The sequence below is a fragment of the Phacochoerus africanus genome, chromosome 3 (genome assembly GCF_016906955.1).
Source record: "Phacochoerus africanus isolate WHEZ1 chromosome 3, ROS_Pafr_v1, whole genome shotgun sequence".
Classification (NCBI taxonomy): Eukaryota; Metazoa; Chordata; class Mammalia; order Artiodactyla; family Suidae; genus Phacochoerus; species Phacochoerus africanus.
Window position 1 is genome coordinate 41,366,568 of NC_062546.1, and position 23,444 is coordinate 41,390,011.

A 23,444-nucleotide genomic window follows, 5' to 3' on the forward strand; every position below is an offset into this window, starting at 1 on the left:
GCATCTCCAAAACTCAATTTTTATCATTCACATATTTCATAAGTAGAAAATTAGAAATGGTGACTTCCTATGAATTTGTTTTGTATTTCTTTTCATTGCTGTCCAAATTCAACATTTTTCATTATTTATTTATGTGAAATTATTATCACATGTCTTTTATGTATTAGTTCTCTGTGATATTATTACTATTTGAGGAAAAAATCATCCTCAATTAAAAAGAATTCGTTCTTACCATTCAGTTATTTTAAATGTATAGGTCTTCCTGATGGGATGACAACTCTGGCTTATGACAATAAGCATTTATTTTTCATTCATCCATCTGTGAGTGAGATGAGATTCAGCTGACCTAATAGAGAACTTTCTGTGTAGTTGATAACATTTAGGGCAAGATGGTTTTTTGGAAAGGTCAATATTTGTTTTCTTGGAGAAGGTTGTAACAATGTCCTAGGTGACTGGGCAGATTCTTGTGACTCCAATAAGATCATAGTCCTCAAGATTAGATGTTGGTGGATCAAAGGGAAGAGCTATCTTTTGGTTTGGATTCACCTGACAGCAGACCCAGGGACAAGGATTTGGATGCTAGGAGTTTATTTGGCAGATAGTTCCAGAAGCATGGTGAGAGAGTGGGGAAGGGAGACATGGAAGAGAAAACAGCCAGTAAAGGGCTCATTGATGAGCCGGCTACCCTTGTGAGCATCTGGGGCCCTAGCCTGTTGGGGACATTATGAGAGACTGTGTAGAACTTGCCTTCAAATTATGCCCCCAGGGGGAAAGAGCTTGAAGTGCTTCTCTGCCAACTCCATCTCACAAAGAGGAAGGCTGCTCTTAGGATATCAATTTTTGCTTTGCGTGGAGGGGGCTCTTGGGTCCACAAAAAACCCTTAGACAGAAGGATGCAGGTGCTCATGGTAGAAACCTGAGAGTGTGTCTGGTTACTTAAACCATAATGTTGCCAGGACTAAAGTTTGCCCTTGGAATAAATCATGGAGTATAAATCAAGAGTGCAGTAATGAACACAGGATTGCTTTTAAATAATGTTTTTACTCTTTGGGTAACGAAATCTGTGTTCAACTTGACTGTCTTTCCTTTTATGCATCTTTTTAATTAAAATTTAACTTTTTTTCAGAGGCAAAAACAGCAAGTTCCAAAGTGGGAAGCTCACTGTTAGATTTTTGTTTCTGGTATTTTTCTCTTTTAATAGAACATCTGTCTCATCATGAACGTTGAAGGTATAGATTTAAAAGAACTGAACATGAATGTTCCTGGAATTATGATGAACAAGAGTTTTCTAAAAGCACATCACCCCATTCTTCAGCAATGTGAGGACCTGGTCTCTTAATTCTGTCTTCACATCACTCAGCTATATTCACAGTTAAGGCTGAATGGTGAAAATGGAGGAAGATGCCACAGAGGGATGGGGCAGGAAGGAACTGCAGTGCATGCTGTGATTTTTAGTGATTACCTCTTGCTATTCTTAACTGTCACTGAAGAGTAGCTTTGAACAAGCTGCAAAACCCTGAAAGGTCATAACCCAGGAGGGGAGAGACCCCAGGAACGTGCACCAGGAAAGATGCAGATGGATAAACAAGCCATAACGGGCACCGTATTTTCTCATTTCCAGCGCTTCACTGAAGAGTTGACCCTAGGCTCTTCCCCTGTGAAAGCGGTATTTTAAAGAACCAACCCCAAACAAACCTATAGTGATCCCCAGTTGGTTGGTTTTCCCCATCACTAATGAAACCCAGGAGGGTGCCGGGGTGAGGTGTGACAATTAGAGAGGCAGAGTGAAGATCACAGAGGTGAGAAACCTACCACCTCTTTTTTTCACATCCTGAGGAGCATATGGGCCAGACCTAGCACACTCAAAAGTTCTGGTGGCCAAGACAGAATTTTCACTGCCTGAGAGCTGCAGGTAGATGGGCACTGCAGTGACACCCCCTTCTCCAGCCTGGCCCAGCCCAGCCATTTCAAGGATACTTTGGATGAGAGCATTCAGAGGTGACAGCCACCTTTCCCATGTTGTTTCTAAGGAATGAGGCAAATGCATCCACATGAGAGGAGGTGATAAGAGTTGAAGTTTGGGATAAGTGATGGGCTGACCTGCTCAGCAGGGGTATGGATTCCAGACTCTGGGCTCTAGTATTGGAATATGGAGGGGGCTTACAAGGTCTCATCTGTCATCCAGGGAGCATGGGGTTGGTGCTGGAGCAGTCCTGGGGGAGGAGGGCTAGGGAACTAAAAAATCGGCATTATCTGCAGGAAATCTGCTTCTTATAGATCTCTGGATGCTCCCTTTGGGATTGTAGAATCAGGGCTTGTCATTCTCCTTGGAAAGTGTCCAAAAGGTCTGAGTTAAGCCAATCTTCAGACAGGATTAAAAGTGGGCCTCCTCCACGCTCAACTTTCCTGTGTCACGGGTTGAGATCTGAAGCCACCACCATGCAAGACATGACAAAAATCCTAGGGCTTGGTGGAGCCACAAGTAGGAAAATAGCCTGGGTCCTTCAAACACCATGTGGAGGGGGGTGCTTGCCACCCAGAGACATGAATTTCAACTCCGATTGGAGCAAAAAACATCCCACTGCCTTTTCTTCCAAAAGTTCAATCTATTTTAACTAATAAATTATCATTTGAGGATTTTTTTCATTAAACTCCTGGATTAATTCTGCTCCTTTCTGGATGCCATGTCTTTCTTATGCTTGGAGGTGTTTGCTGGAGTATTGATTAAGGAAATTTTTAAAGAAAAAGGCACCAAGGAAACAAACTTTCTGAACCTTTTAGGTAAAAAATAGTCCCCATTTTTCCCTTCTTTGATTTGATGCATTTTTCTGGATATTAGACACAAAAGTATTTTCCCTCTGAAGTCAATGGCGTTGCTTCATTGTCTTCCACCATCTAGTAATGCTAATAAGACATACATGATAGAAAAATCAGCAGGGGGCATTCTCCTTGTGACTCAGCGGGTTAAAAACCCGACATAATGTCCACGAGGATGTGAGTTCTAGGCTTCACCTGGCTTAGCGGGTCATTGTTGCTGTAAGTTGCAGTGTAGCTCACAGATACATCTCAGATCTGGTGTTGCTGTGGCTGTGGTGTAGGTTGGCAGCTGAAGCTCAGATTTGATTCCTAGCCTGGGAACTTCCATATGCTGTGGGTGCGGCATAAAGAGAAAAAGAAAAAGCAGCCAGGGATACAAACAAAAAATGTGCAAAAGATCAATACAAATAGCCGTACACACATGAAAAAAGGTATCACTCACAATGGGAATCAGATATTAATGAGTCCATTTCCTTCTCTGTCAGTTTGACAAAGATTATTAAAATGGTAATATTCAGCTTTGGCACAGATTAGGGAAGTGACTATTTTTATATACTGCTGGATAGGTGTAAAAACTGGAATGAGCTTTCTTGAGGACATGTTTGTAATATGGAAATCTGTTACTTTTACCTTTGTAGGTGAGATCATTTTGTTTTTTCTAGTTGGAAACATTTTCATTCTGTTTATCCATGAAGTAGCCAAGTTTCATGAGGATGCCTTTAGGTGAAAATCTATTTTTATTCATCAGCTCAGTACTTACTGGGCTTTTTTGACTTTCTGTTTTATCCCAGTTTTAGGGAAACAGTCCTATTATTTCTTTGATTTTTCTTCCCTGCCTTCAGTTTTTCTAATTCTTTCTTTCTCAACTTTTTATTAGACGAATATTGGGCCTCCGGCTAGATTTTTAAAGTTTTCTCTCATGTTGTATATGTCTTTTGTCCTTTGCTTTATAGTCTAAGAGAGATTTAAATTTTTTTTCTTTTTTGCTTTTTATTGATTTCTTTTCACCAAACATTTAAATAATAAGCATTTTTAATTTTAATGAACTCTGGTTACTTTTCATTATCAACCTGTTTTTGTTTTGTGGATGTGATACTTTCATACCATCAGGTTGACCCACAAGAATAATAATTAGGCTATTTCAAAAGTTCTCTTTTCCATGATTGTCTGTTTCTTTTAGTGAAAGCTCTTCTATTTGTCCATCTGGGCCACTCATTTTGGTGGTGTTGGTTCTCAAACATCTGGTAATTCTTCATCTTCCATCTACATTCACAACTGAGTCCATGTTCACTGGTTTGAGTAGATGGCATGTTTCTTCTCTCCTTGACTGTTATAAAACAATAAATGCACAGAAAAAGATGTAATTTTCAAAAGTATTAGTCTTCATTTTATTAGCAATAGACCCACTGTAATAAAATACTTAATTTTTCTATAAAATGTGTTTGTAACATTGGCTATCTATAGAATTTATAGAAGTATCTATGTAAGAAATCTTTAACATTTGGTCTATCCCACTTAGTGTCTCCAACTTAATGAGTTGTCTCCTTAACAGAGCATTTTTTAACTATATACTTTGAAGTTTTGTCTAAGCCTTTTTTGAGTTAAAATCTCTTTGTACATATTTACTTAAAAATGTTTTAGGGTAACCAGATTATATTTTTTTAATATCAACATACAATTTTATGTATAAAGAAAAACCTATTCTGTCATAGGTGCCTATTATTTGTGACCCAGATTTCTTAATGTTTCATGTATGCAGAGATGTTTTTAAAAGACTTGTATATGAAAAGGATATGAACACTATTAAAATAGTTGCATGACAACTACAATTGTGTGCACAATAGACACATTATGGGGAAATCATGTATTATTGGCAAAAGAGATTATTTTTCCCTTCTTAACAACTCATAGCCTGATTGGTTGCATCGGCCTGGAGAAAAATTTTCATTCAAAAGATGCCAAGACCTTTTTCCATGATCTCACATTGCTACCCATTTATTTTTCACACACAGAGCCTTATTCACGCTGGGGGTCACTAGTTAAGTAGGCTAGATTGAGCTCATCTCAGCGAAGCCATTACACTTCTTTCAGTCTTCCTTGCACATTTGCTCCATGCAAGCTTCAAATGTGGAAAAATATAGACTTCTGGGCTGGAGAAACAAAGAAGCAACAATTTCCTTGCCGTATTCCTTGGCGGGTGATGAAGTAGAGAGCATGTGGTGATTGGAGCCAGACCTCACCCTGGCCACGGGCACCGCACCCAAACCTAATTAAGAAAGATCCTGAATAAACTTGGGGGATAGCCAAAATCCCTAGCCCCTTCAAACAATGTTTTTGATATAAAAATTAGCATCTGGGCTGAATAAAAAGGAGCACTGTTTTAGGCCACAGCAAAAAATAAACAACATCAACAAAAACCTGCAAAAAAAAAAAAATTTATCTTCTTCTCTTCTTCTCTGACCTTCTTTTATTGGACATTTCATTGATTTGTACCAGTGATAACTTTTCAGAGACGTTGACTTGCAACCACCAGATTTAAACCTCTCATTTGGAGCAAGGGATGCAATGAGAATGACAGTGATAAGTCCTACCTTTAACCCTGTCACAGGCATCATCCTTCTCCACATGAGTGAGCTGGTCTCACTTGTTTTTATTCCTACTTGAATTACTACTGCTAATATATAAAGTTAGCAGAAATAACGTTTTAAGAAACTTGATTCAATGAAGAAGAAGGCAGGAGTTCCCGTTGTGGCTCAGCAGTAGAGTAGTGAACCTGGCTAGTATCCATGAGGACTCAGGTTTGATCCCTGGCCTCACTCAGTGGGTTAAGGATCCGGTGTTGCCATGAGCTGTGGTGTAGGTCGAAGATGCGTCTTGGGTCTGGTGCTGCTGTGGCTGTGGCTGTGGCCGTTAGCTGCCGTTTTGATTTGACACCTAGCCAGGGAACTTCCATATGCCAAGGCTGTGGCTCTTAAAAAAAAAATCATGCTCAGAAAAAAAGCAACACCCTTTCAGAGTCTTGGGGATCCTCTTTAGTCACTACCAATCCCCTAACACCTTCAGTACCATTGCCATTCAAGATGAGTCCATTATTCACCTCTGAGAGTCCCCAGAAGATAATGTATGACAGACTTCTTGGTACGTGTCTGGAAGATGATAAATGTCCAAAAATTATTGATTTATTTTCTTTCAAGACACCCAATACCTATTTTAGAAATAAGTTCCAGTCTTACTCCTGGAAATTTTCGTGTAGGGTATGAGATAGAAAATTTGACTAGTTTCGATGCCTTTGTTATCCTGAAGACTTACCTTTTAATGAAGTTGAAACCAATTAGGGAATTAATTAAGACAACTCTACCCTTTAGAGAGACTCAGTGAAATACATACTGATAAAATTATAGGATTTCTGGGGCTTGTAATCTTGTAAGAGGGGGAGCGAAATGGGCAGGAGAAGTAGGTGAAAAAGACTGGCTGTGAATTGATAATGTTTGAAGCGGTGTGACAGGCACATGTGGGTTCATTATACTATTCTATTTTATTGTATGTTTAAATAGTTTCATTATAACAATTTTTTAAGTGTATAGATTAGAAATAAATTTTTTATTGGTTTGTTTTTTTTTTTTTGCTTTTTGTTTTTGTTTTTTTTTTTTGGCCTCCTTACAGCATATAGAGTTCCTGGGTCAGGGATCTGATCTGAGCTGTAGTTGTGACCTACACTGCAGCTGTGGCAAGTCCATATCCTTAACCTGCTGTGCTGGGCCTGGGTTCAAACCTTCTTCCTGGTACTTCAGAGACACTGCTGAGCCCATTGTACCACAGCAGGAACTCCAGAAATAATATTTTTAAGTGGATGGACTGCTGTCAGCTCAAAGCTGAATCCCTCCCCAAGAATTGCCTTCAACTCAATAGAACTGTTTCACACAAGGTAACACTCTCCCCCATACCTTTACCCTGGTGGCTTACATCCAGTGACTGGTGGATGGGGAGAAAAGACTTGGCTCCCTTGCATTCTTTTGAGATACCTCTAAAGGCCCGTCTCAGTTGCATAGCTCCCCTGGGGCTGACTGAGGCCTAGATTATGATGACATACAGTTCAGCTTCTCCTTTTTCCAATCCTGTTCCCTCACTCCAACCTGGATATTGTGTCATTGGATGTGGTCTCAGTGGTATGCTGGTAAATGTTTAATAGCCAGCTCTCCAGATCACTAATTTGCAGTGTTTGCCAATTTTCATGGTGTAAATATTCCCAACATGACCAATTTCAAGCTCCAATGTCACTGAAAGCAGAGTAGAGAAGGTGTGAGCACAACTGATTCTTCTGACATGGTGCAAGCCAGGGCTAGCCACCCCTGGCCAATTTTCCTCAGTGAAATTCTGCTTCTGCTGCTGCTCTCCTTCTTCTTCTTCTTCTTCTTCTCCTCCTCCTCCCCCTCCTGTGCCGACCCTTCTGCTCCTCCTGTGCCTTCCCTCCCCCTCCCTCTCCTCCTTCTTCTTATTTTTTTACTTTTTTGGCTGCCCCTTGGCATACAGAGTTCCCAAGGCTGGAATCAGATCTGAGCCACAGTTGCAAACTAAACTACAGCTGCTGTAAGGCCAGATCCTTAACCCACTGTGCTAGGGCTGGAGATCAAACCTGCATCCCAGTGCTCTCAAGATGCCCCCAATCCCATTGTGCTATAGCAGGGACTCCTCAATGAAATTCTTAAAAGCAAATCTCTACCTCAGTCTTTTTTTAGGGCAACCCAAACTAAACACAAAAATCATCAGTTATTTTTATACTGCCAATTTTAGTGATTTGTTTATTAAAGAAACTAACATATTACAGGCAGAATGAAATGAAATCAGTCAACTCAAATGTTTCAGTGAAACACACACATACACACACACACACACAACACACCAAAACACAACACAAGGTCCCACAATAACTGCCTACAAACATTTAAAATACAGACTCCTCTTAGTTTTCTAAACATTACACAGTTGCATTCTGAGAAAACAGTCTTTCAGATATGTTGTTCTCACCAAGACTAGGAAAAATTGCCAAGAGATCATCAGACAAATTCAAATTTCAATTGTTATTATTGCCATAAATCAAAGCATATATTTAAAAGAGCTAAGGTTTCTTCATCAGAACTTTTAATTCAGAGTAAACCTGTTTATAATATCTTATCACTGAAGAAACATACAGAGGAGCACTGCATGTTTGAAGAACAAATAAGACTTTCACCTTGTTCAAGAGCTGTTGTTGGAATAAATAAATAATCAGAGGTTGAAGTTTTTTAAGGGGTTTGAAGGAGTAGGAAGAAAAAAAATAAACAAGATGCTACATTCAATGGAACAAGGTCACAAAAAGGAAAGGGAACATCTTGTAGGAAATGAAACACAGAAGAAGTGGAGATGGGAAAATTTTGTCTAAACGAGTAGCAGATTATTCTGCAATATTGGATCCATTTTGGTAGAAAGAGAAGAAGAAAATGGGAACAAAATGTCCCATTGAAAAGTTTGGAATAATTCATTTTATTTTAGTAGTATAAATACCCTTAGCTATCAACAGAGAATCAGGACAAACTTCCTGGCCTGTTATTGGAGCTGACCCACCTACCAAAACAGAAGTTCCAATAGTGGTTCTCAAATTCTGACCTGGATTAGAATCCTCTAGGAAAGCTGATTAAAATGCAGCTTCCCGGCAGTGGCAGTGCAGCTATTCTGATTCACTGGAGGTCTGATGTGGGCCCAGGGATCTGCATTTTAAAAAGCCTCCTTGAAAGTTCTAAAGCCCATGGTCTCTCTCAAACCAAAACATGCTGAAAGGCAAATACAGCCAAACAGTCAGGAACCTGCACCACATAAGATTAGGAAGATGTCTGCATCATTTCATTATGCAAATATATCCTCCTTACAAATATAGATCTGGATCCCTTATCTTCTGCTTCCCTGAAGGTCATTTTTAGAAACAACATCTTCCATCTATCCATCAGTCAAGCAGATTCTCATCTCCGTACCTTTATACTCCTGCTTGCTCTGTAAAGGAAGGGGAAGTATGCATGTGTGCACACACACACTAGCATTGCAGTTGGGAGGTTTGGGCATGCATAACACTATAGTTCATTTAGAAAATCATCTTTCCAAACAGAACCAACCAAAGGGATATTTTTGGCTCTGGTATAGTTATTGAAGCCCGGTAATCCCTATTCAATTGAAATCATGGTTTTTACTAACCTAGCAATAGATTTTTTTTTTGTATAAAAATTAAAAATTCTCACAAGCACCCTCTTAACCAACTTCATTCTACATGACATATATTCTTATATAACCAACCCTTTGGAACCTGTGCCCCTCAGGAAATATTTCGCTTGGATTTCAGTTCTTCTCATAAGTGTATACATTCAACACAGGCTCTCTGACAGAGACAGGTCTTTTAGCCTTTGTTGAGTTGAGAATGTAATAAATCACCTAGGCCTCTGAGATCTTGATGAAGATGCATTTTGGACAATTAACTAAGATCAATGTCATTTAAATGTACAATTTTCAAGAGAAAAGGCCTATTTGTCTTTTATTTCTTTGCACATTTATAGAACATAAATTTTCTTTTGCACAAGGAATCCTGCACCTGTTCACTGAGAAGAGTTGGAATTTAGTCCCTTTTGGAATTTAGTTATCAAAATCAGTCACTGGATGGGGCCACTGCATTTTCAGAACCCACCTCCTCTCCTCTTCTGCTTGTAGGACTCCTTGCAAATGTTCATGAGGAACTTTAACATGTGATCCGCTTTTAAAGTGATGTATCTACTGGGGGTTATAATTTCCCCATAAAAAGTTTTGCACACTGATTACCTTTAGCCCTTAATAAGCTCTGAGCATCTGGGCCCACTGCTCCATCCAACACTGAGGCTGTGAGTAGAGTTTCTATCTCAGGGCACAACATGAAAGCCTGGGTCCATCTGTGTCATGCAAAGTCAAGCCTCTCTTGAAGTGATTTGTTTATAGTGTCATTTGATGGAGTGGAATGTTCTGTAACTCATTCGAACTATTACAGAAGCTTTGCTGAAAGGTCACCCCTGCTTTTTAGAGTTTCCCAATCTGGGCACCATCTGGGAGCTTGTTAAAGATAACGTTTTCCACGGGCTTTTTCCATACTAACTAGATCCAATTAGCAAAGGGCTAATTTACAGAGAAGTGTGTGTTCACATTTAGCGAGAAAGAGAGAAACAGACAGACCAATAGGCAGACAGACATCCAGAGACAAAGAGAACTCAAGTAAATTACAGTTAATTGCCCAATAGTGTATAAGCCTTCTTAGCACCTAGTCGGAGGGCTTATGCCAAATGACAGTACTAGTTAATAGATCTGAAGGTGGGGGGGTGTGTGTCCAAATTGAAAAGTTGAATAACATTTACTTTTAAATGTCATTTTGGAATCAGTCTGTTCTTCAAGGGTAGTCTTGGGAGTCAACGCTCAAGGAGTTTGAATTTCACCATTTACTCCAAATTCAATAGGAAATGACAATCACTCCTTAAATTAGTTAAAGGTATGCACACTAACCATTCACTCCACACGGCACCAATGGCGTTCAAGTTGTTATAATTTACAGTTTTAGTCTAGGCCTACAATTGGCTGGCTTGCCTTCTGCCCCCTTCCTGATGAAACAAAAGTCTTGAATTTTCCAAACCTCAAAAGCGCAGCTATAAAACTGTAGGAGACCAGCAAGAGGAAAAGGAAAGTTTCCTTTAAAGATGTCTTTGGTTGATGCTGGTCAGGTCGGCTCTCTCCCTTGAAACATTAACCATGGTTCTTGACACTTGTCCTTGGAAAAAGCCCAAATGTGGCAAGTGGTAGAAGCAACATTTTTTTACCCTCCTGCCTGGAAATTTCCCTGATGCGTTCTAGCTGGTGTTTTCCTGGGTAATAAAGAGTTTAGCTCCTGCCTACCACCCTTGCCCCTGTCTGCAGAGGAAATAAGTAAACACATTGTGAGATCTACTAAATTAAAACACTTAACCCTCTCATTTGGTTGGAACTCCTGAAAGGGTCTGGACCAAAGAGACTGCACAGTAGCAGCTAAGACACAGGCTCTTTGGCATTAAACTTTTTCTAAGAAGTGCGTGCATTTGTAGCAGGAAGAGGAGAACATTAATCTCCTGAAACCATAGTTTTGTCTCTGCAGAGACACTAAAAACACAACAATGACTGTGTCTCCCTTGGTCCAATGAAGCTGGTTTGGAAACAAAAACTGTTCTTAGAAAGGAGGAGAAATCCATTTATCGGCCTTCCGAGGCAAAGAGGGAGGTCTTTCTGGCAGGGTTTGGAGGTTCCATTTCAGGACCAGGAGACTCAGTCCTCAAGTTCAAAGCTTGACTCGTCATAGAGTTCAGGGCGTGCTGACTTCCTGTGCCGGGAATATTTCACATGCAGGAGATCACCTATTTCATCCAGGGCTTCCAAAACCTGCAAAGACATGGCCTGCATCAGTCCCCTTTAAACCCCCAAGTAACCATGTTCTCTGCAGCCTCACAGAGAACCACCATCTTTTTTGGCCAGCTTATTGAATTTTAAAGAAAAGGAGAAAGATAAAAAAGCAGGTAGCTATGGTTCATAAACCAGCCCTAGAGGAATGTGAGAAGCTAATGCATTTTATTTCCTACTCTTTAATAGCCTAACTTCACCTTACGGATGTTTAATTTATTTGTGGGGTGTGGAGAGAGAAATAAAAGCCTCTGATCTCTGCTTACCCTTGAAGGCTTTATTTTAAAGTTTAATGGTACAAGCTTGTGGAAGAAAAAGAAAAGTTTGCAGGTTACATTTGAGTTATGTCTTCATGACACAGCAAACCAACCTGGCCAGTAAGAAAATGGAACATCATGGCAGCTGATCAGCACCCCTGTCTCTTCCATGCTTCCCCCCACCTCCACCTCTCCCATCCCCAGCTTTTAAATACTCATCTCTATGCTCCATAGAATAAAAGAATTTAAAACCACAAGATACCAAGAATACATCTGTTTCAATTCTCTTAATCCAGGCAGGTAAATGTATATTCCCAATTCTACAAATGAAACAACTGAGATCCAGAATATACAAAACATAATTTTCTCCTCTAGTCTAAATCCATCGTATTGGGCATGTCTTGCTAAATTTTTGAGCCTGTTTTTCTCAACCAGTCAAAGAAGGAAGATGATATTAGAGTTCACTGTTTTGAAAAAGGTTAAGGGAGAGCTATTAACATCAGAATGAATGACTCTTGGGGCTTATGGACTTTCCGCTTTGGAAAGTCTTTCAAACTGACATCAGGAGTTACTGTCCTGGTGCATCGGAAATGAATCCAACTAGGAACCATGAGGTTGCAGGTTCGACTCCTGGCCTCACTCAGTGAGTTAAAGATCCGGTGTTGCCGTGAGCTGTGGTATAGTAGCAGACGCGGCTTGGATCCTGCGTTGCTGTGGCTCTGGTGTAGGCTGGCAGCTACAGCTCCGATTTGACCCCTAGCCTGGGGACCTCCATATGCTGCGGGTGTAGCCCTGAAGATACCAAAAAAAAAAAAAAAAACCCCAAAAAAACCTGACATCAGTTAAGATCTCTGCTAACCTGTTAAGTATAGTTTATTTCTGGGTGGTAGGATTACGGGCGTTTGAAATTTTCTTTTTACTTCAAAGTATTTTCTTCGCTTTTATACCAAATATAAGCAAGAAGAAAAAGTAACGAAAGGTAACATTTTGTTTATTTATTTATTTTTGGCCATGCCCATGATATGTGGAAGTTCCCTGTCCAGGGATCAAACCTGGGCCAAAGTTTCAACCTGCACCATAGCTACAGCAATGCTGGATCCTTAACCCGTTGTGCCACTGGGGAACTTCCTAGAAATTACATTTTGAATGACATCGATCTGGGATAGTTTCTATTGCTTTTGTTGAAGGTGGGGGATGTAGCAACTATGGTTTTGAAAGTGAAGGACCCTGAGTTCCTGTTGTGGCACAGTGGAAATGAATCTGACTAGGAACCATGAGGTTGCAAGTTCGATCCCTGGCCTTACTCAGTGGGTTAAGGATTTGGTGTTGCCGCCAGCTGTGGTATAGGTCGAAGACATGGCTTGGATCTGGTGTTGTGGCTGTGTCGTAGGCCAGCAATTGCAGCTCCCATTCAACCCTTAGCCTGCGAATTTCCATATGCTGTGGGTATGGCCATAAAAAGAAAATAAATAAATAAATAAATAAAACAAAAAAACAAAAAACATGCTCAGAAACCGAGGACCCGGTCCTGCTGCTTCTGTGATACTTACCTTGTCTAACATCTCCCGTGTATGTGTCGCTGAAATGCAAAACCGAGCCCGGGCTTCCGCGAGGGGAGTGGCTGGAAATCCAACGACCACCACACCAATTTTATATCTATTCAATAGATGCCTTGCAAAAGCCCTAAGGGGAAGGTGAAAAAGGAGGTTAACTGAGAGATGACAAAATTACACAGGGGAAAAAAAGGAATATAGCTAGTTTTACTTTTTTAAAAAATAGCAAGTAGGAGATGATTGAAATAATGGAACTCCTGTCAAGGAGTTGTGGCCACAAGGAAATGTGGCCACCAGTCCCTAGATGGCACCCACAACTGAGTATATTGTGGGACCTGGCACACTTATTAGACAATTGCACGTACAGTCTTTGACACTGAGCAAAAAATGCTGATGCACGTGACCCTGGTTAAACAAGTGTGTACACATGTTACATCTTTTGTCTGCGGGCTTTCTAAGGAATAAAAAAACCATAACACAATGCAATTACATAAAGAAAGAAATCTATTAGATGCAAACTTTTATATGCTTTAAAAACTTTTTGGGAGGTCTTTTTAGGGCTGCACTCGTGGCATATGGAGGTTCCCAGGCTAGGGATTGAATTGCAGCTATAGCCACTGACCCACACCACAGCCACAGCAATGCCAAATCTGAGCCTTGTCTGCAACCTACACCACAGCTCATGGCAACACTGAATGGATCCTTAACCCACTGAGCAAGGCCAGGGATTGAACCTGCATCATCATGGATGCTAGTCAGATTTGTTTCCGCAGAGCCACAACAGGAACTCCTTCTTTAAAAACTTAATGCCAATAACATAGTGTGGAAATTTTAAGAAGGCTGTACTTCATGACTATAATTTTAGGACCAGCATCAGAGGGTCTGCTGGAGCCAACACCAAGCCATGTTCTCACTCCAGAGATAAAGGTCTAATTTTCCATCAAACCAAAGATAGGAAATAGCAAAAGTCTTCTCAATTTTTTATGTGTATGTTTGGGGATAATAAATTCATTGGCTGGATTATGGGGAAATAGGGGAGTCAGGGAAAGAAATATGCACACACAGAGGTGGTGGATAGATTCAGCCGATAGGATATAGGTCATAGAACTACAAAGCTCTTTGATACAAAGTAAAACTCTTTAAAGCTATGATTTCTTCCCTTTAACAGCTTCTAGCCTCTTTTTATCCCAGAGCTCATCTCAGTAACAATTCTAGCTTTCAAAGTCTGTAAAAGTCTTGTGCTAAGGTCCAAAGTCAGACACAGGCCTGCACCCCCAAATGAGTCTCCCCCCCACTTTGTGCTCTGTCACTCTCTGCAGGAATCCTTAATCAGTGGGAGGCTCTGCCTGCCAGAGAGGTAAACATCTCAGATCTGTTCTTAGCATTAAGAGGTGGCTGGTGTCTTAGTTTAGGCTGGGAGCTGACAGCACCACAGAAACCTGCCAGTCACAACTCAGGAAGAATCCTTGCCGTGGATGTGGAGAGGAAGGCCACTGGTCTTTTCTCTTCCCTCCCGTTCAGCTGTCTGCCTTTTGGTTGCAGAATGCAGGTCATCAAAGGAAGGGATGGAGATTGCAAGGACTACCGAACACATCCCTCCCTGGCCCCCTGGCTCGGGCAAGGCAAGATTCAGCCTTTGATTTGCACCGGGAAGGTTACGAGGAGAGGGAGCTTTCTAACCAAGGGAGCTTGAAAACAGGCCATTCTTTCTCTTTCTTGATCACCCTATGGAAGGCTGCCCACGGAACTACACAGGATAAGAGTTGGTAATTGTTTGAGAAACAAGTTGAGTGCTTCTATTGCTGGAAGACAAACCACCTGACCCATGATCTCGGGCCAGTTTTCAGGACTCCCAAAAGGCCATTTTCGCTGTCTGCACTTTTCTCTTTGTACCAGAGGAAGTGAGTTTTGCCAAAGAATGTAGAGTGAAAGATATGACTGTTGATTCATTAGGCTGATCTGAGGCCTCCCCGGAGCACTTCTGAGTTTAAAACTTACAAAACTAAACCTACCCTCCTTTAGTTAATGTCTGTGAGTGCCCCCAACATTCTATATAATGAACCTTTGGGTTTGTACTCCCCAAAGCAAATTAGAGCCAGCATAGGCTGGAATGAAACCTTGTGAATAATAATAATAAATAATAAAACATTAACACTGCCTTGCATGTAGCATCACAGCCTTTTGAGCACCACCATCCCCCAAGGGTATGATGAGGCCTGTGGATGGAAAATGTAAACCTTGTACCAAATGGTAAATACAATACACTCTTGATAATTTAAGTAAAAGTCTTCTGGGTGAAACCACATTATACAAAACTCCATAGAAGATTCCACGGTGGTACAGTTGCAACAGGACTTTGTTCAGAAGGATCCCTGGCTAGAGATAATATTTTCAACCTGTGGTAGGTGGCAATGCAGAGAAATCACAGTTCTTTAATAAAATCAAAGATTTTTAAATGACCAAATGAAAACAGTGCTCATCCACTGGCTTAGACAATTAAATCTCTGTTTCAAAAACCTCTCTGCGTGTAAACTTCCCATTAAAGAAATAGCAGAGACGGAAACAAGAGCAGGCAGGAGGCAAGCTCCGGCCAGCAACTCCTGCCAACAATAGATAATATGACCTTTTGTAACTAACCTGTTCTAAGTTTCCTTAGACAACCCAAATAATGATATTTTTTTATAGTGATTAATGCCTTTTCATTCACCAATGATGACATTGAGGAGAGTTAAATTATACTCTGCATTGCTTTAATGAGATGTGTATTTTTCTCCTGTGGACAAAAACTTAAGAGGCTGTGTTGAGCACTGAAAAAAGAGCTTTGGTTTAGGAGTCGAATTCTGGGCTCTAGTACCTACAACATGAGTGATCCTGAGAAAGTAGTTTGACTTTTGTGTGTCTCAGGGTCTTCATCTGTAAACCAGGGCTGAGCACCCTACCTTCCATGGGTGATCACTGGGATCAAGAGCCTTCCTTGGGGAGTTCCCCTTGTAGCTCAGCGGGTTAAGAACCTGCATCCATGAGGATGCAGGTTTGATCCCTGGCCTCACTCAGTGGATCTGGCATTGCCTCCAGCTGCAGCATGGGTCGCGGATGGGGCTTGGATCCTGCATTGCTATGGCTGTGCAGTAGGCCAGCAGCTACAGCTCCAATTCGACCCCGGGGAACTTCCATATGCTGCAGGTGTGGCCCTAAGAAGAAAAAAAAAAAAAAGCCTTCCTTAGCATTGAATTAACAGTCAGCAATATTGGCTTCTCCTTGAAACTATCTTACACTGGAAGGCACTCGTAGCTTGACACATCATCCAGGGTGCAACATAGCATAACTGATGCAGAACACAACAGAATCTTTTCCTGTCACTTTCCTGGAAGTTCTAGTAATAGAACCAAAGATTGCAATAATTATTTTGAAAAGCCTAACAACCATGATGACTCAATCTTACACACAGTTGAAACTAATAATAATCATCTTTGCAGTGGCAGTGGTAGTAGCGGTAATAATAATGGCTATCCCTGAGTGCTTACAGTATACTAAGAACTACAGTAAGTGCTTTATATACATTATTAATACTATTAATAATAAAGAGCCAATATTGAGTAGCTCCCCTCCAAGAGGCAACATGCTAAATGCTGATAGACCTCGCCTTCAAATGATCTTATGAAAGAGCTCCTAGTCTATCCCATTTTCAATATGAAACAAATGGGGCTTCAGAAGGTTGTCTGACTTGTCCTAGATCCTCCAGCTAAGATGACATGGGGTCAAAATTCCTTTTCATTCCAAACATCTCAATATACCCTAGAGCATATCTTTTCCAGGAAATTCCCTCTCAGGTTTATTTTCATTTTTCACACTGGCTTTATCTAGTCCGGACTCCTGGCATATAAAGGAGGAGGGGAACTCTCTTTCTTGTTCTGTTATCATGCAGCTGAATTCTTGCATTGAAATGCATTTGTTTTCATTCTTCATGGACTCTTCTCGTTGGATGGACTCATTTTCCCAGCCTATTAAGATTCTCATTCCGGAGTTCCCGTCGTGGCTTAGTGGTTAACGAATCTGACTAGGAACCATGAGGTTGTGGATTCGATCCCTGGCCTCACTCAGTGGGTTAAGGAACTGGTGTTGCCGTGAGGTGTGGTGTAGGTCACAGATGCGGCTCAGATACCTCGTTGCTGAGGCTCTGGTGTAGGCCACCAGCTATAGCTCTGATTCGACCTCTAGCCTGGGAATCTCCATAGCCATGGGTGTGGCCCTAGAAAAAAAAAAGACAAAATAAATATATAAATAAAATAAAAGTCTCATCCCAGCTTCCATCCTCCAAGTAGGAACTATCCAGTACACTTCCTTGCTACCATCCCTCCATGCAGTACACTTGACACTCTAATAAAAAATGACACAGGTTTATTCTGGTGTCTTCATTTGGGCTAATCATAAAATATTGGATAGGCATGGGATAAGTGTGGTGTCAGAACACACCATTTCCCCAACCACTCTAAGTAAACAAGGGTGTTCTTTTAAGTTATCCAAGATCAGATCATAAGGAGTTTCGGGTCATCTTCCACTTGGAATCACCATTGTCACCTCTCCCTGTCATTAGCACAGAAGAGTATCCCATGGCATTTCTGAAGCACACTATCTTTTCAGCCACTTGACCCAGAACCATGAACAAAAAGCTGAGGGGTGAGAGATTGTATTGCACAAGGCAACTCATGTGTGTATTTTAACTGCTTGTTATTTTGCTGTGTTGAAATGACAGAAGAGTGTACTCCAAAGAATCAATCTTTGGGGGACATGTGACGTTTCCACCCATCATGAGCTCTCAACTAATAGCCCCAGAACTAATCCTCTGCCAGTCTATTTAGACCAAAAGAATCCAACAGAAAGTTCCAACAATTGGGTTGTGTTAAAAGGCATCTAGAATCTGATAAACATATGCTGAAAATTACTTTCTACCATGTGCTTGGTCAGACATGCACATCTGAGCTTTAGAAAGGATTTTAATTAACTTCTTCTTAATAACAGATGAGTTATTAATGAGTCTCCAGTGGACTGGAGAATGGCTTACGTGTACATCATCTATGCCATACTGTGAAAAAGTCATTATTTTTCTCTCTTTCTCTAGTTGTCACTAATGCTCAATTTCAGAGCTGCAGTCAGTGGAAAACAACCCCAAACTGGCCTGCGGGAGAGGCCTTAGAATTTGGTGCTAAGAGCAAGAGCTTTGGAGTGAAGCCTAGGTTTGGGTTTGCCTCCTGGTTTTTCTACTGTTTGACCTGCATGACTTTGGAAAGCTATTTAACTATTCTCAGCCTCAGTTTCTCCACACTTAAATCTTCTGTGTGTGTGTGTGTGTGTGTGTGTGTGTGTGTGTGTGTTGCAAACAAAGTGTTTATTAAGAGCGGCGAGAGAGAAGATAGATGTGAAGAAAGCATAGGCAGGCTCTGGTTGGGGGCAGTAGAGAGAGAAAGAGACAGAGACAGACGGAAAAAGAGCAAGAGAGGAAGAGAGCGACACATGCTTTGGAGGGGATTTAAACCACTTGTATGGGGCAGTCCTTCCAGACTTCCTCTGGCCAATCATCTTGCTTTGTCTGGCCTTGAGCCCACATCTCTGACTCAGGGCTCTCCCCTGCATGCGCATCTTTTTTAGCCAAGATGGGTTCTAGCACTAGGGTCTCTGGGAAGTTGGCAGGATAAATAACAGTCTAGTGCCCATCCCTTCCCTGTCCCCTGAGGAGTCTTTCTGCCAGTGTGTAGTTCTGGAGGTCTCCTTGACCTCAATAACAAGGACTAGGTGGTCTCAGAGTCCCCATTGTGGCTTAGTGGGTTAAAAACCTGACCAGTATCTATGAGGATGCTGGTTTGATCCTGGGCTTTGCTCAGTGGGTTAAGGATCCAGCATTGCTGCAAGCTGTGGTGTAGGTTGCAGATGCAGCTCCAATTCAACCCTTAGCCCAGGAACTTTCATATGCTACAGGTGTGGCCTTAAAAGAAAAAAAAAAAAAAAAAAAGGAAAAGAGAAATAGGTGGTCTCTATCTTTTAATCCAAGCAAGATGCAGTTCCTCCTTGCTCCTGCCATAATCTTCTTTTTTTTTTTTTTTTTTTGCTTTTTAGGGCTGCATCTGCAGCATATGGAGATTCCCAGGCTAGGAGTGGAATCAGAGCTAAGCTGCCAGCATACACCACCGCCACAGCAACACAGGATCCAAGCCACGTCTGCTGACTACACCACAGCTCATGGCAACACCAGACCCTAAGCCCATTGAGCAAGGCCAGGGATTGAACCCACAACCTCATGGTTCCTAGTTGGATTCATTTCCACTGCGCCACTATGGGAACTCCCATAATCTTTAATTAGAAGTATCTGTCTAGGGGACAGATACTTCAAGCTGCCTTTTTTTGAGGGTGGCCATGAGAGTTCAATGGGACAAAGTGGAAGAAAGCACAGAGCCTGGTAGTGTTGATTTGAATGTTGGGAGAGATGGCCTTTTGGAGTTCTCCTTGAGACAGATCTTGGGGCAGGAAGTGATATAGGATCATCCTTAATTTACAGATGAGACCTTGGTAGTGGTAGGGGTGGGGTGGTAAGTGACTCCTCCTAATTCACAGAACTTGGAAGTCAGGGTGCTCTCTACCCATAAGACCTGTGAAAAAGCCTTGCTGATGGACTGGAGGTGGCTTCTGAGAAGCTGGACAAGTGAATTCTGAGCTCAGCACCACGCTCAAAGTGTATAAGTAGCACCTGTGCTGAAGGAGCCGCCTGGTGTCAGAACTCCCAACTCTGTCAAATGACCTTGGGGCTGAGGTGTTCTTCTGAGAGACTGCTGGATACTCACGCCACTTTAGCAGGCATGTAAAGGAGCAGGGGGACAACAGGAGATGCCTCATTGCCATAGATGATGAATCCCAGTTGGCTCAGTCTCTGTCTGAAGTATCTTGTGTTTTTTGCAAGTTGTTGTACTCTCTGCAACCCTGAAAGGAGACAGGCATGAAATCCATCAATTCCCACCTGGAAGAGGGAAGCAAAGGTCAGACTGTCTTGGCAAGTGTTCCTAAATCTTTATGTAGGCTTGCATATTAATGGCTGGAAGAGGGTCAGAGTAGGGTGGGACATATCTCCTGATGAGCAGTGTGGGCACTGATGCTGAGACTTGCCCTAAGCCTGAAAAGCAGGGTCCAGAGGGGATGGTGTTGCTAGGTTCTGCTTGCAGCTGAAGCCAGGCCAGGCTGCAGAGTGGGAGGGGAGTAGGAAGGGTGTCCAGCAAGAAGAAAGGAGATAAACTATCATTTACTAGATGCCTACTGTATGTGGGTTCTGCACTAAGTACTATAAACCTGTTAGATCAGAAGGGAGTATGACATCTCTCTCTCTCTCTCCACCCCATACCAGTGGTTGGTTGAGGCTTTTTAGCCAAGTTGAAATGGCCCATTAAGTTGCCCCTCATCTAGGTCTCTTTTCAAAGAACATGTCAACCAATCTGAATTTAAAGGGATAGCACATCCCTGGACAAAATAGATCCAGCAGAGACCAGGGTTGTTTTGTGAGGTATCTGGCATGTAGAGTAATAGCGGGAGGGGAAGAGGGGGACCTCTGCTTTCCCCAGGCAGAAAAATGACAGGGTTGGCCCCCAGCAGAGGTACAGCAAGATACATGTTTCCATTTAGAGGTTATTGATGCTTTAGCTCAAAAGCTTGGCTTTTGTCCCAAGGGTGGGTCCCAGTGTGGAAGTCACACACATTATGAGATGACCAAAAGGAACTGAAGACCAGAAAGAGTTCTGGAGACCTCTGTCTATTCAGTTCTGCCTCTAATAAGGTAATGAGTAAACTAGCCAAAGCTAGAGTGCTCGATAAGGAGGATGGAATAGGATTGGATATTTAAGTTCTCTAGAAATCAGTCCAGTGTTTGCATTTGATGCAAATTGCTATTCAGCAGGAATTTTGCTGATACAGTTGACCTCCATTCTGATTGATCAGGCATCCATTCAAACTGATCATCTTTTACTCTACCAGTTATTCAATATTTTGAATATCACCCCTGGGTATTTGTAACTCTTTAGAATGGAAAATGGATAAAAATTTCAGTAGCTATGTCAATCATGGTCTTCTAGTTTCTTTTTGGAGAACTGCCTTGACAAGAGTGGAGCAGTGTGTATCTCCTGTTCAGCATCCTTCCTCCAGGGGACCATGATGTTCAGGTAGAGTTGGTCTATCTTTCCTCTTTGCTATAGGGGTAATATGTGACCAGGGTCTGGCCTATTGTAATACTTCATGCCCCTGATAATTAGCTCAATGATGGAACACAACCTGGTCCTACCAGTCATTCAGATATACTGAGGAAGAAATGTAAAAACGAGGTCATCTTAAAGCTGCATCATTGCCACCTTAGAGAGGAAACCCACTTGAGAATGATGTTTCCTCAGAAGAAAAGAAAGCCAAGGCACAAGACAGAAGAATATATATATATTTTTTTGCTTTTTAGGGCTGCACCCATGGCATGTGGAAGTTCCCAAGCTAGGGGTCAAGTTGGAGTTGGAGCTGCAGCTGCAGCTGCAACTGCCAGCCTACTCCACAGCCACAGCAGTGAAGGATCTGAGCCACATCTGCAACCTGTAACACCATTTGTGGCAATGCCGGATCCCTGACCCACTGAGAAACACCAGGGACTGAACCTGCATCCTCATGGATACTTGCTTCTTACTTAAGCTACTTTGAGCTGAATTTATACTACTTACAACCAAATGTATCCTGGCCACTAATCCAGGTGGCCAATAAATGTATGAGGTGACCTCTAAGGAGAAGAATAATATCAAGAGTAATAATTGTAGCTCACAAATATATAATGTCAACTTTGTTACAAGCACTTGACATTAAATGGTTTATTAGTCCTCACAACAACTAGATTGAGGTAGATGCTATAATTTCATGTTATACATGAAGAGGAGGCAAGTCACAGAGTTGGTAGGTAGCATGGCCAGACTTTGAACCTAGGTAGTTGGGCTCTGGAATCTGTGCCATTAACCCCCTACCTTATGGTCCTCTGTCCAGTAGAAGTGATTGATGATGTCCACCTACATAATGGATGGTGGCCATCTCTTCTCCTTAAGCTCAGTAAAACTCACTTCCAACAGCTGTTATAGTCATTGTTACACCACATTTTTCTAGTATAGGCAGTTGAGTGGTTGAGGGCTGGACAAGATTTTGACAACCTCACATTGTAAGAGCATAGTGTGCAGCATCAAGGACTAGAGTCCAGGGCCGGCCAGAGAGGAGAAGACTAGTGAACCCCTTACTTCAGGTGTGGGGCCCTGAAGGGCTGCCCCCAAGTAGTAGGATGAACAAGTATTAGGCAGCCCTTACCCTTACCAGGTATTTTTAATCTAATCATATGACATTTTTTCCTAGGTTCCATCAATCCCCAAATACTTTAGCTCCTCCTTTGAGAGTTTTACTTTGTTCATCGGATCTAAATGCACTTGACTTCTGCAACATCTTAAATTGTTAACAGCATATGCCAAAGAATAGAGATTTGGCTGAGGGCAACACCAACCAAGGAGGAGCTTGAATGCTTAAACTCTCCCTGTTTCTTTTCCACTTAATCCTACCTATCCAGCAAGATACCTCCCCAAACCTATAAGTTCTCAGCAATCATATTGTGATGGAGAAGGTATCTGGTTTTATTGTACTTTCTCAAGAAAGCTGCTCTCTCAACCATGCTAGCCACAGTCCATGCATGGAGGACACACTTGACCTAAGAGAAGTTCATGTGATATTGGCCAGGGAGCCATGAGTTGGTCTATCATAAGAAGTTTGGCAAAGAGATAATAAATATGAATTAAACCAAGAAGGCTGTCTTACTGGTAGAGTGTGAAGGGAAAAAATTTGGAGAGAACCAGAAAGTGGCAGACAACTAGAAATTGAGGGGCATTGAGAGAAAAGCTTATTATCCATATCTGTGAGACAGATGAAGCCATTGGTCAATAGAAGCTATGGTAGCCCAGGAACAAGAGAGGCAGGCAGTGCAAGGTCATTCAGTAGCAACAGAAGGAGAAGAAACAGGGACGAGATTATAGTCCATGGGGGAGGCAGACATTAATCAAATAATTACACAAATGAATGTAAAATTACAATTCTGATGGGTAAAGAATGCTAAGTGGTATTAGGAGAGTCCATAGTGATGATTGAGCTGATATCTGAAGGATGGACATATGTCAACAGATAAAGAATGAGAGGGGAGAATTCTTGGCACAGGGAACAGGTGCAATGGTTTGTAGAAACCCAGAGAGGTTGAGAACCAGTAAGATATGGTTGAGGGTGGAGCAAAGTAAGAAGGAACAATAAATAGATTGTCTAA

The 23,444-nt window shown here is 41.7% G+C and overlaps 1 protein-coding gene across 1 annotated transcript in view; it reads right to left on the reverse strand.

The window, feature by feature from the left end:
* Nucleotides 1–7,602: 7,602 nt before the first annotated feature.
* SPTLC3 (serine palmitoyltransferase long chain base subunit 3) overlaps nt 7,603–23,444 on the reverse strand; it is a 139,828-nt gene continuing 123,986 nt past the window's right edge. The window contains exons 10-12 of the mRNA XM_047771673.1: nt 19,927–20,062; nt 13,091–13,223; nt 7,603–11,265 (exon numbers count right to left, since the gene is read on the reverse strand). Coding sequence (XP_047627629.1) covers nt 11,152–11,265; nt 13,091–13,223; nt 19,927–20,062 — 383 coding nt within the window. The 3' untranslated portion in view covers nt 7,603–11,151. The remainder of the gene's footprint in view (nt 11,266–13,090; nt 13,224–19,926; nt 20,063–23,444) is intronic.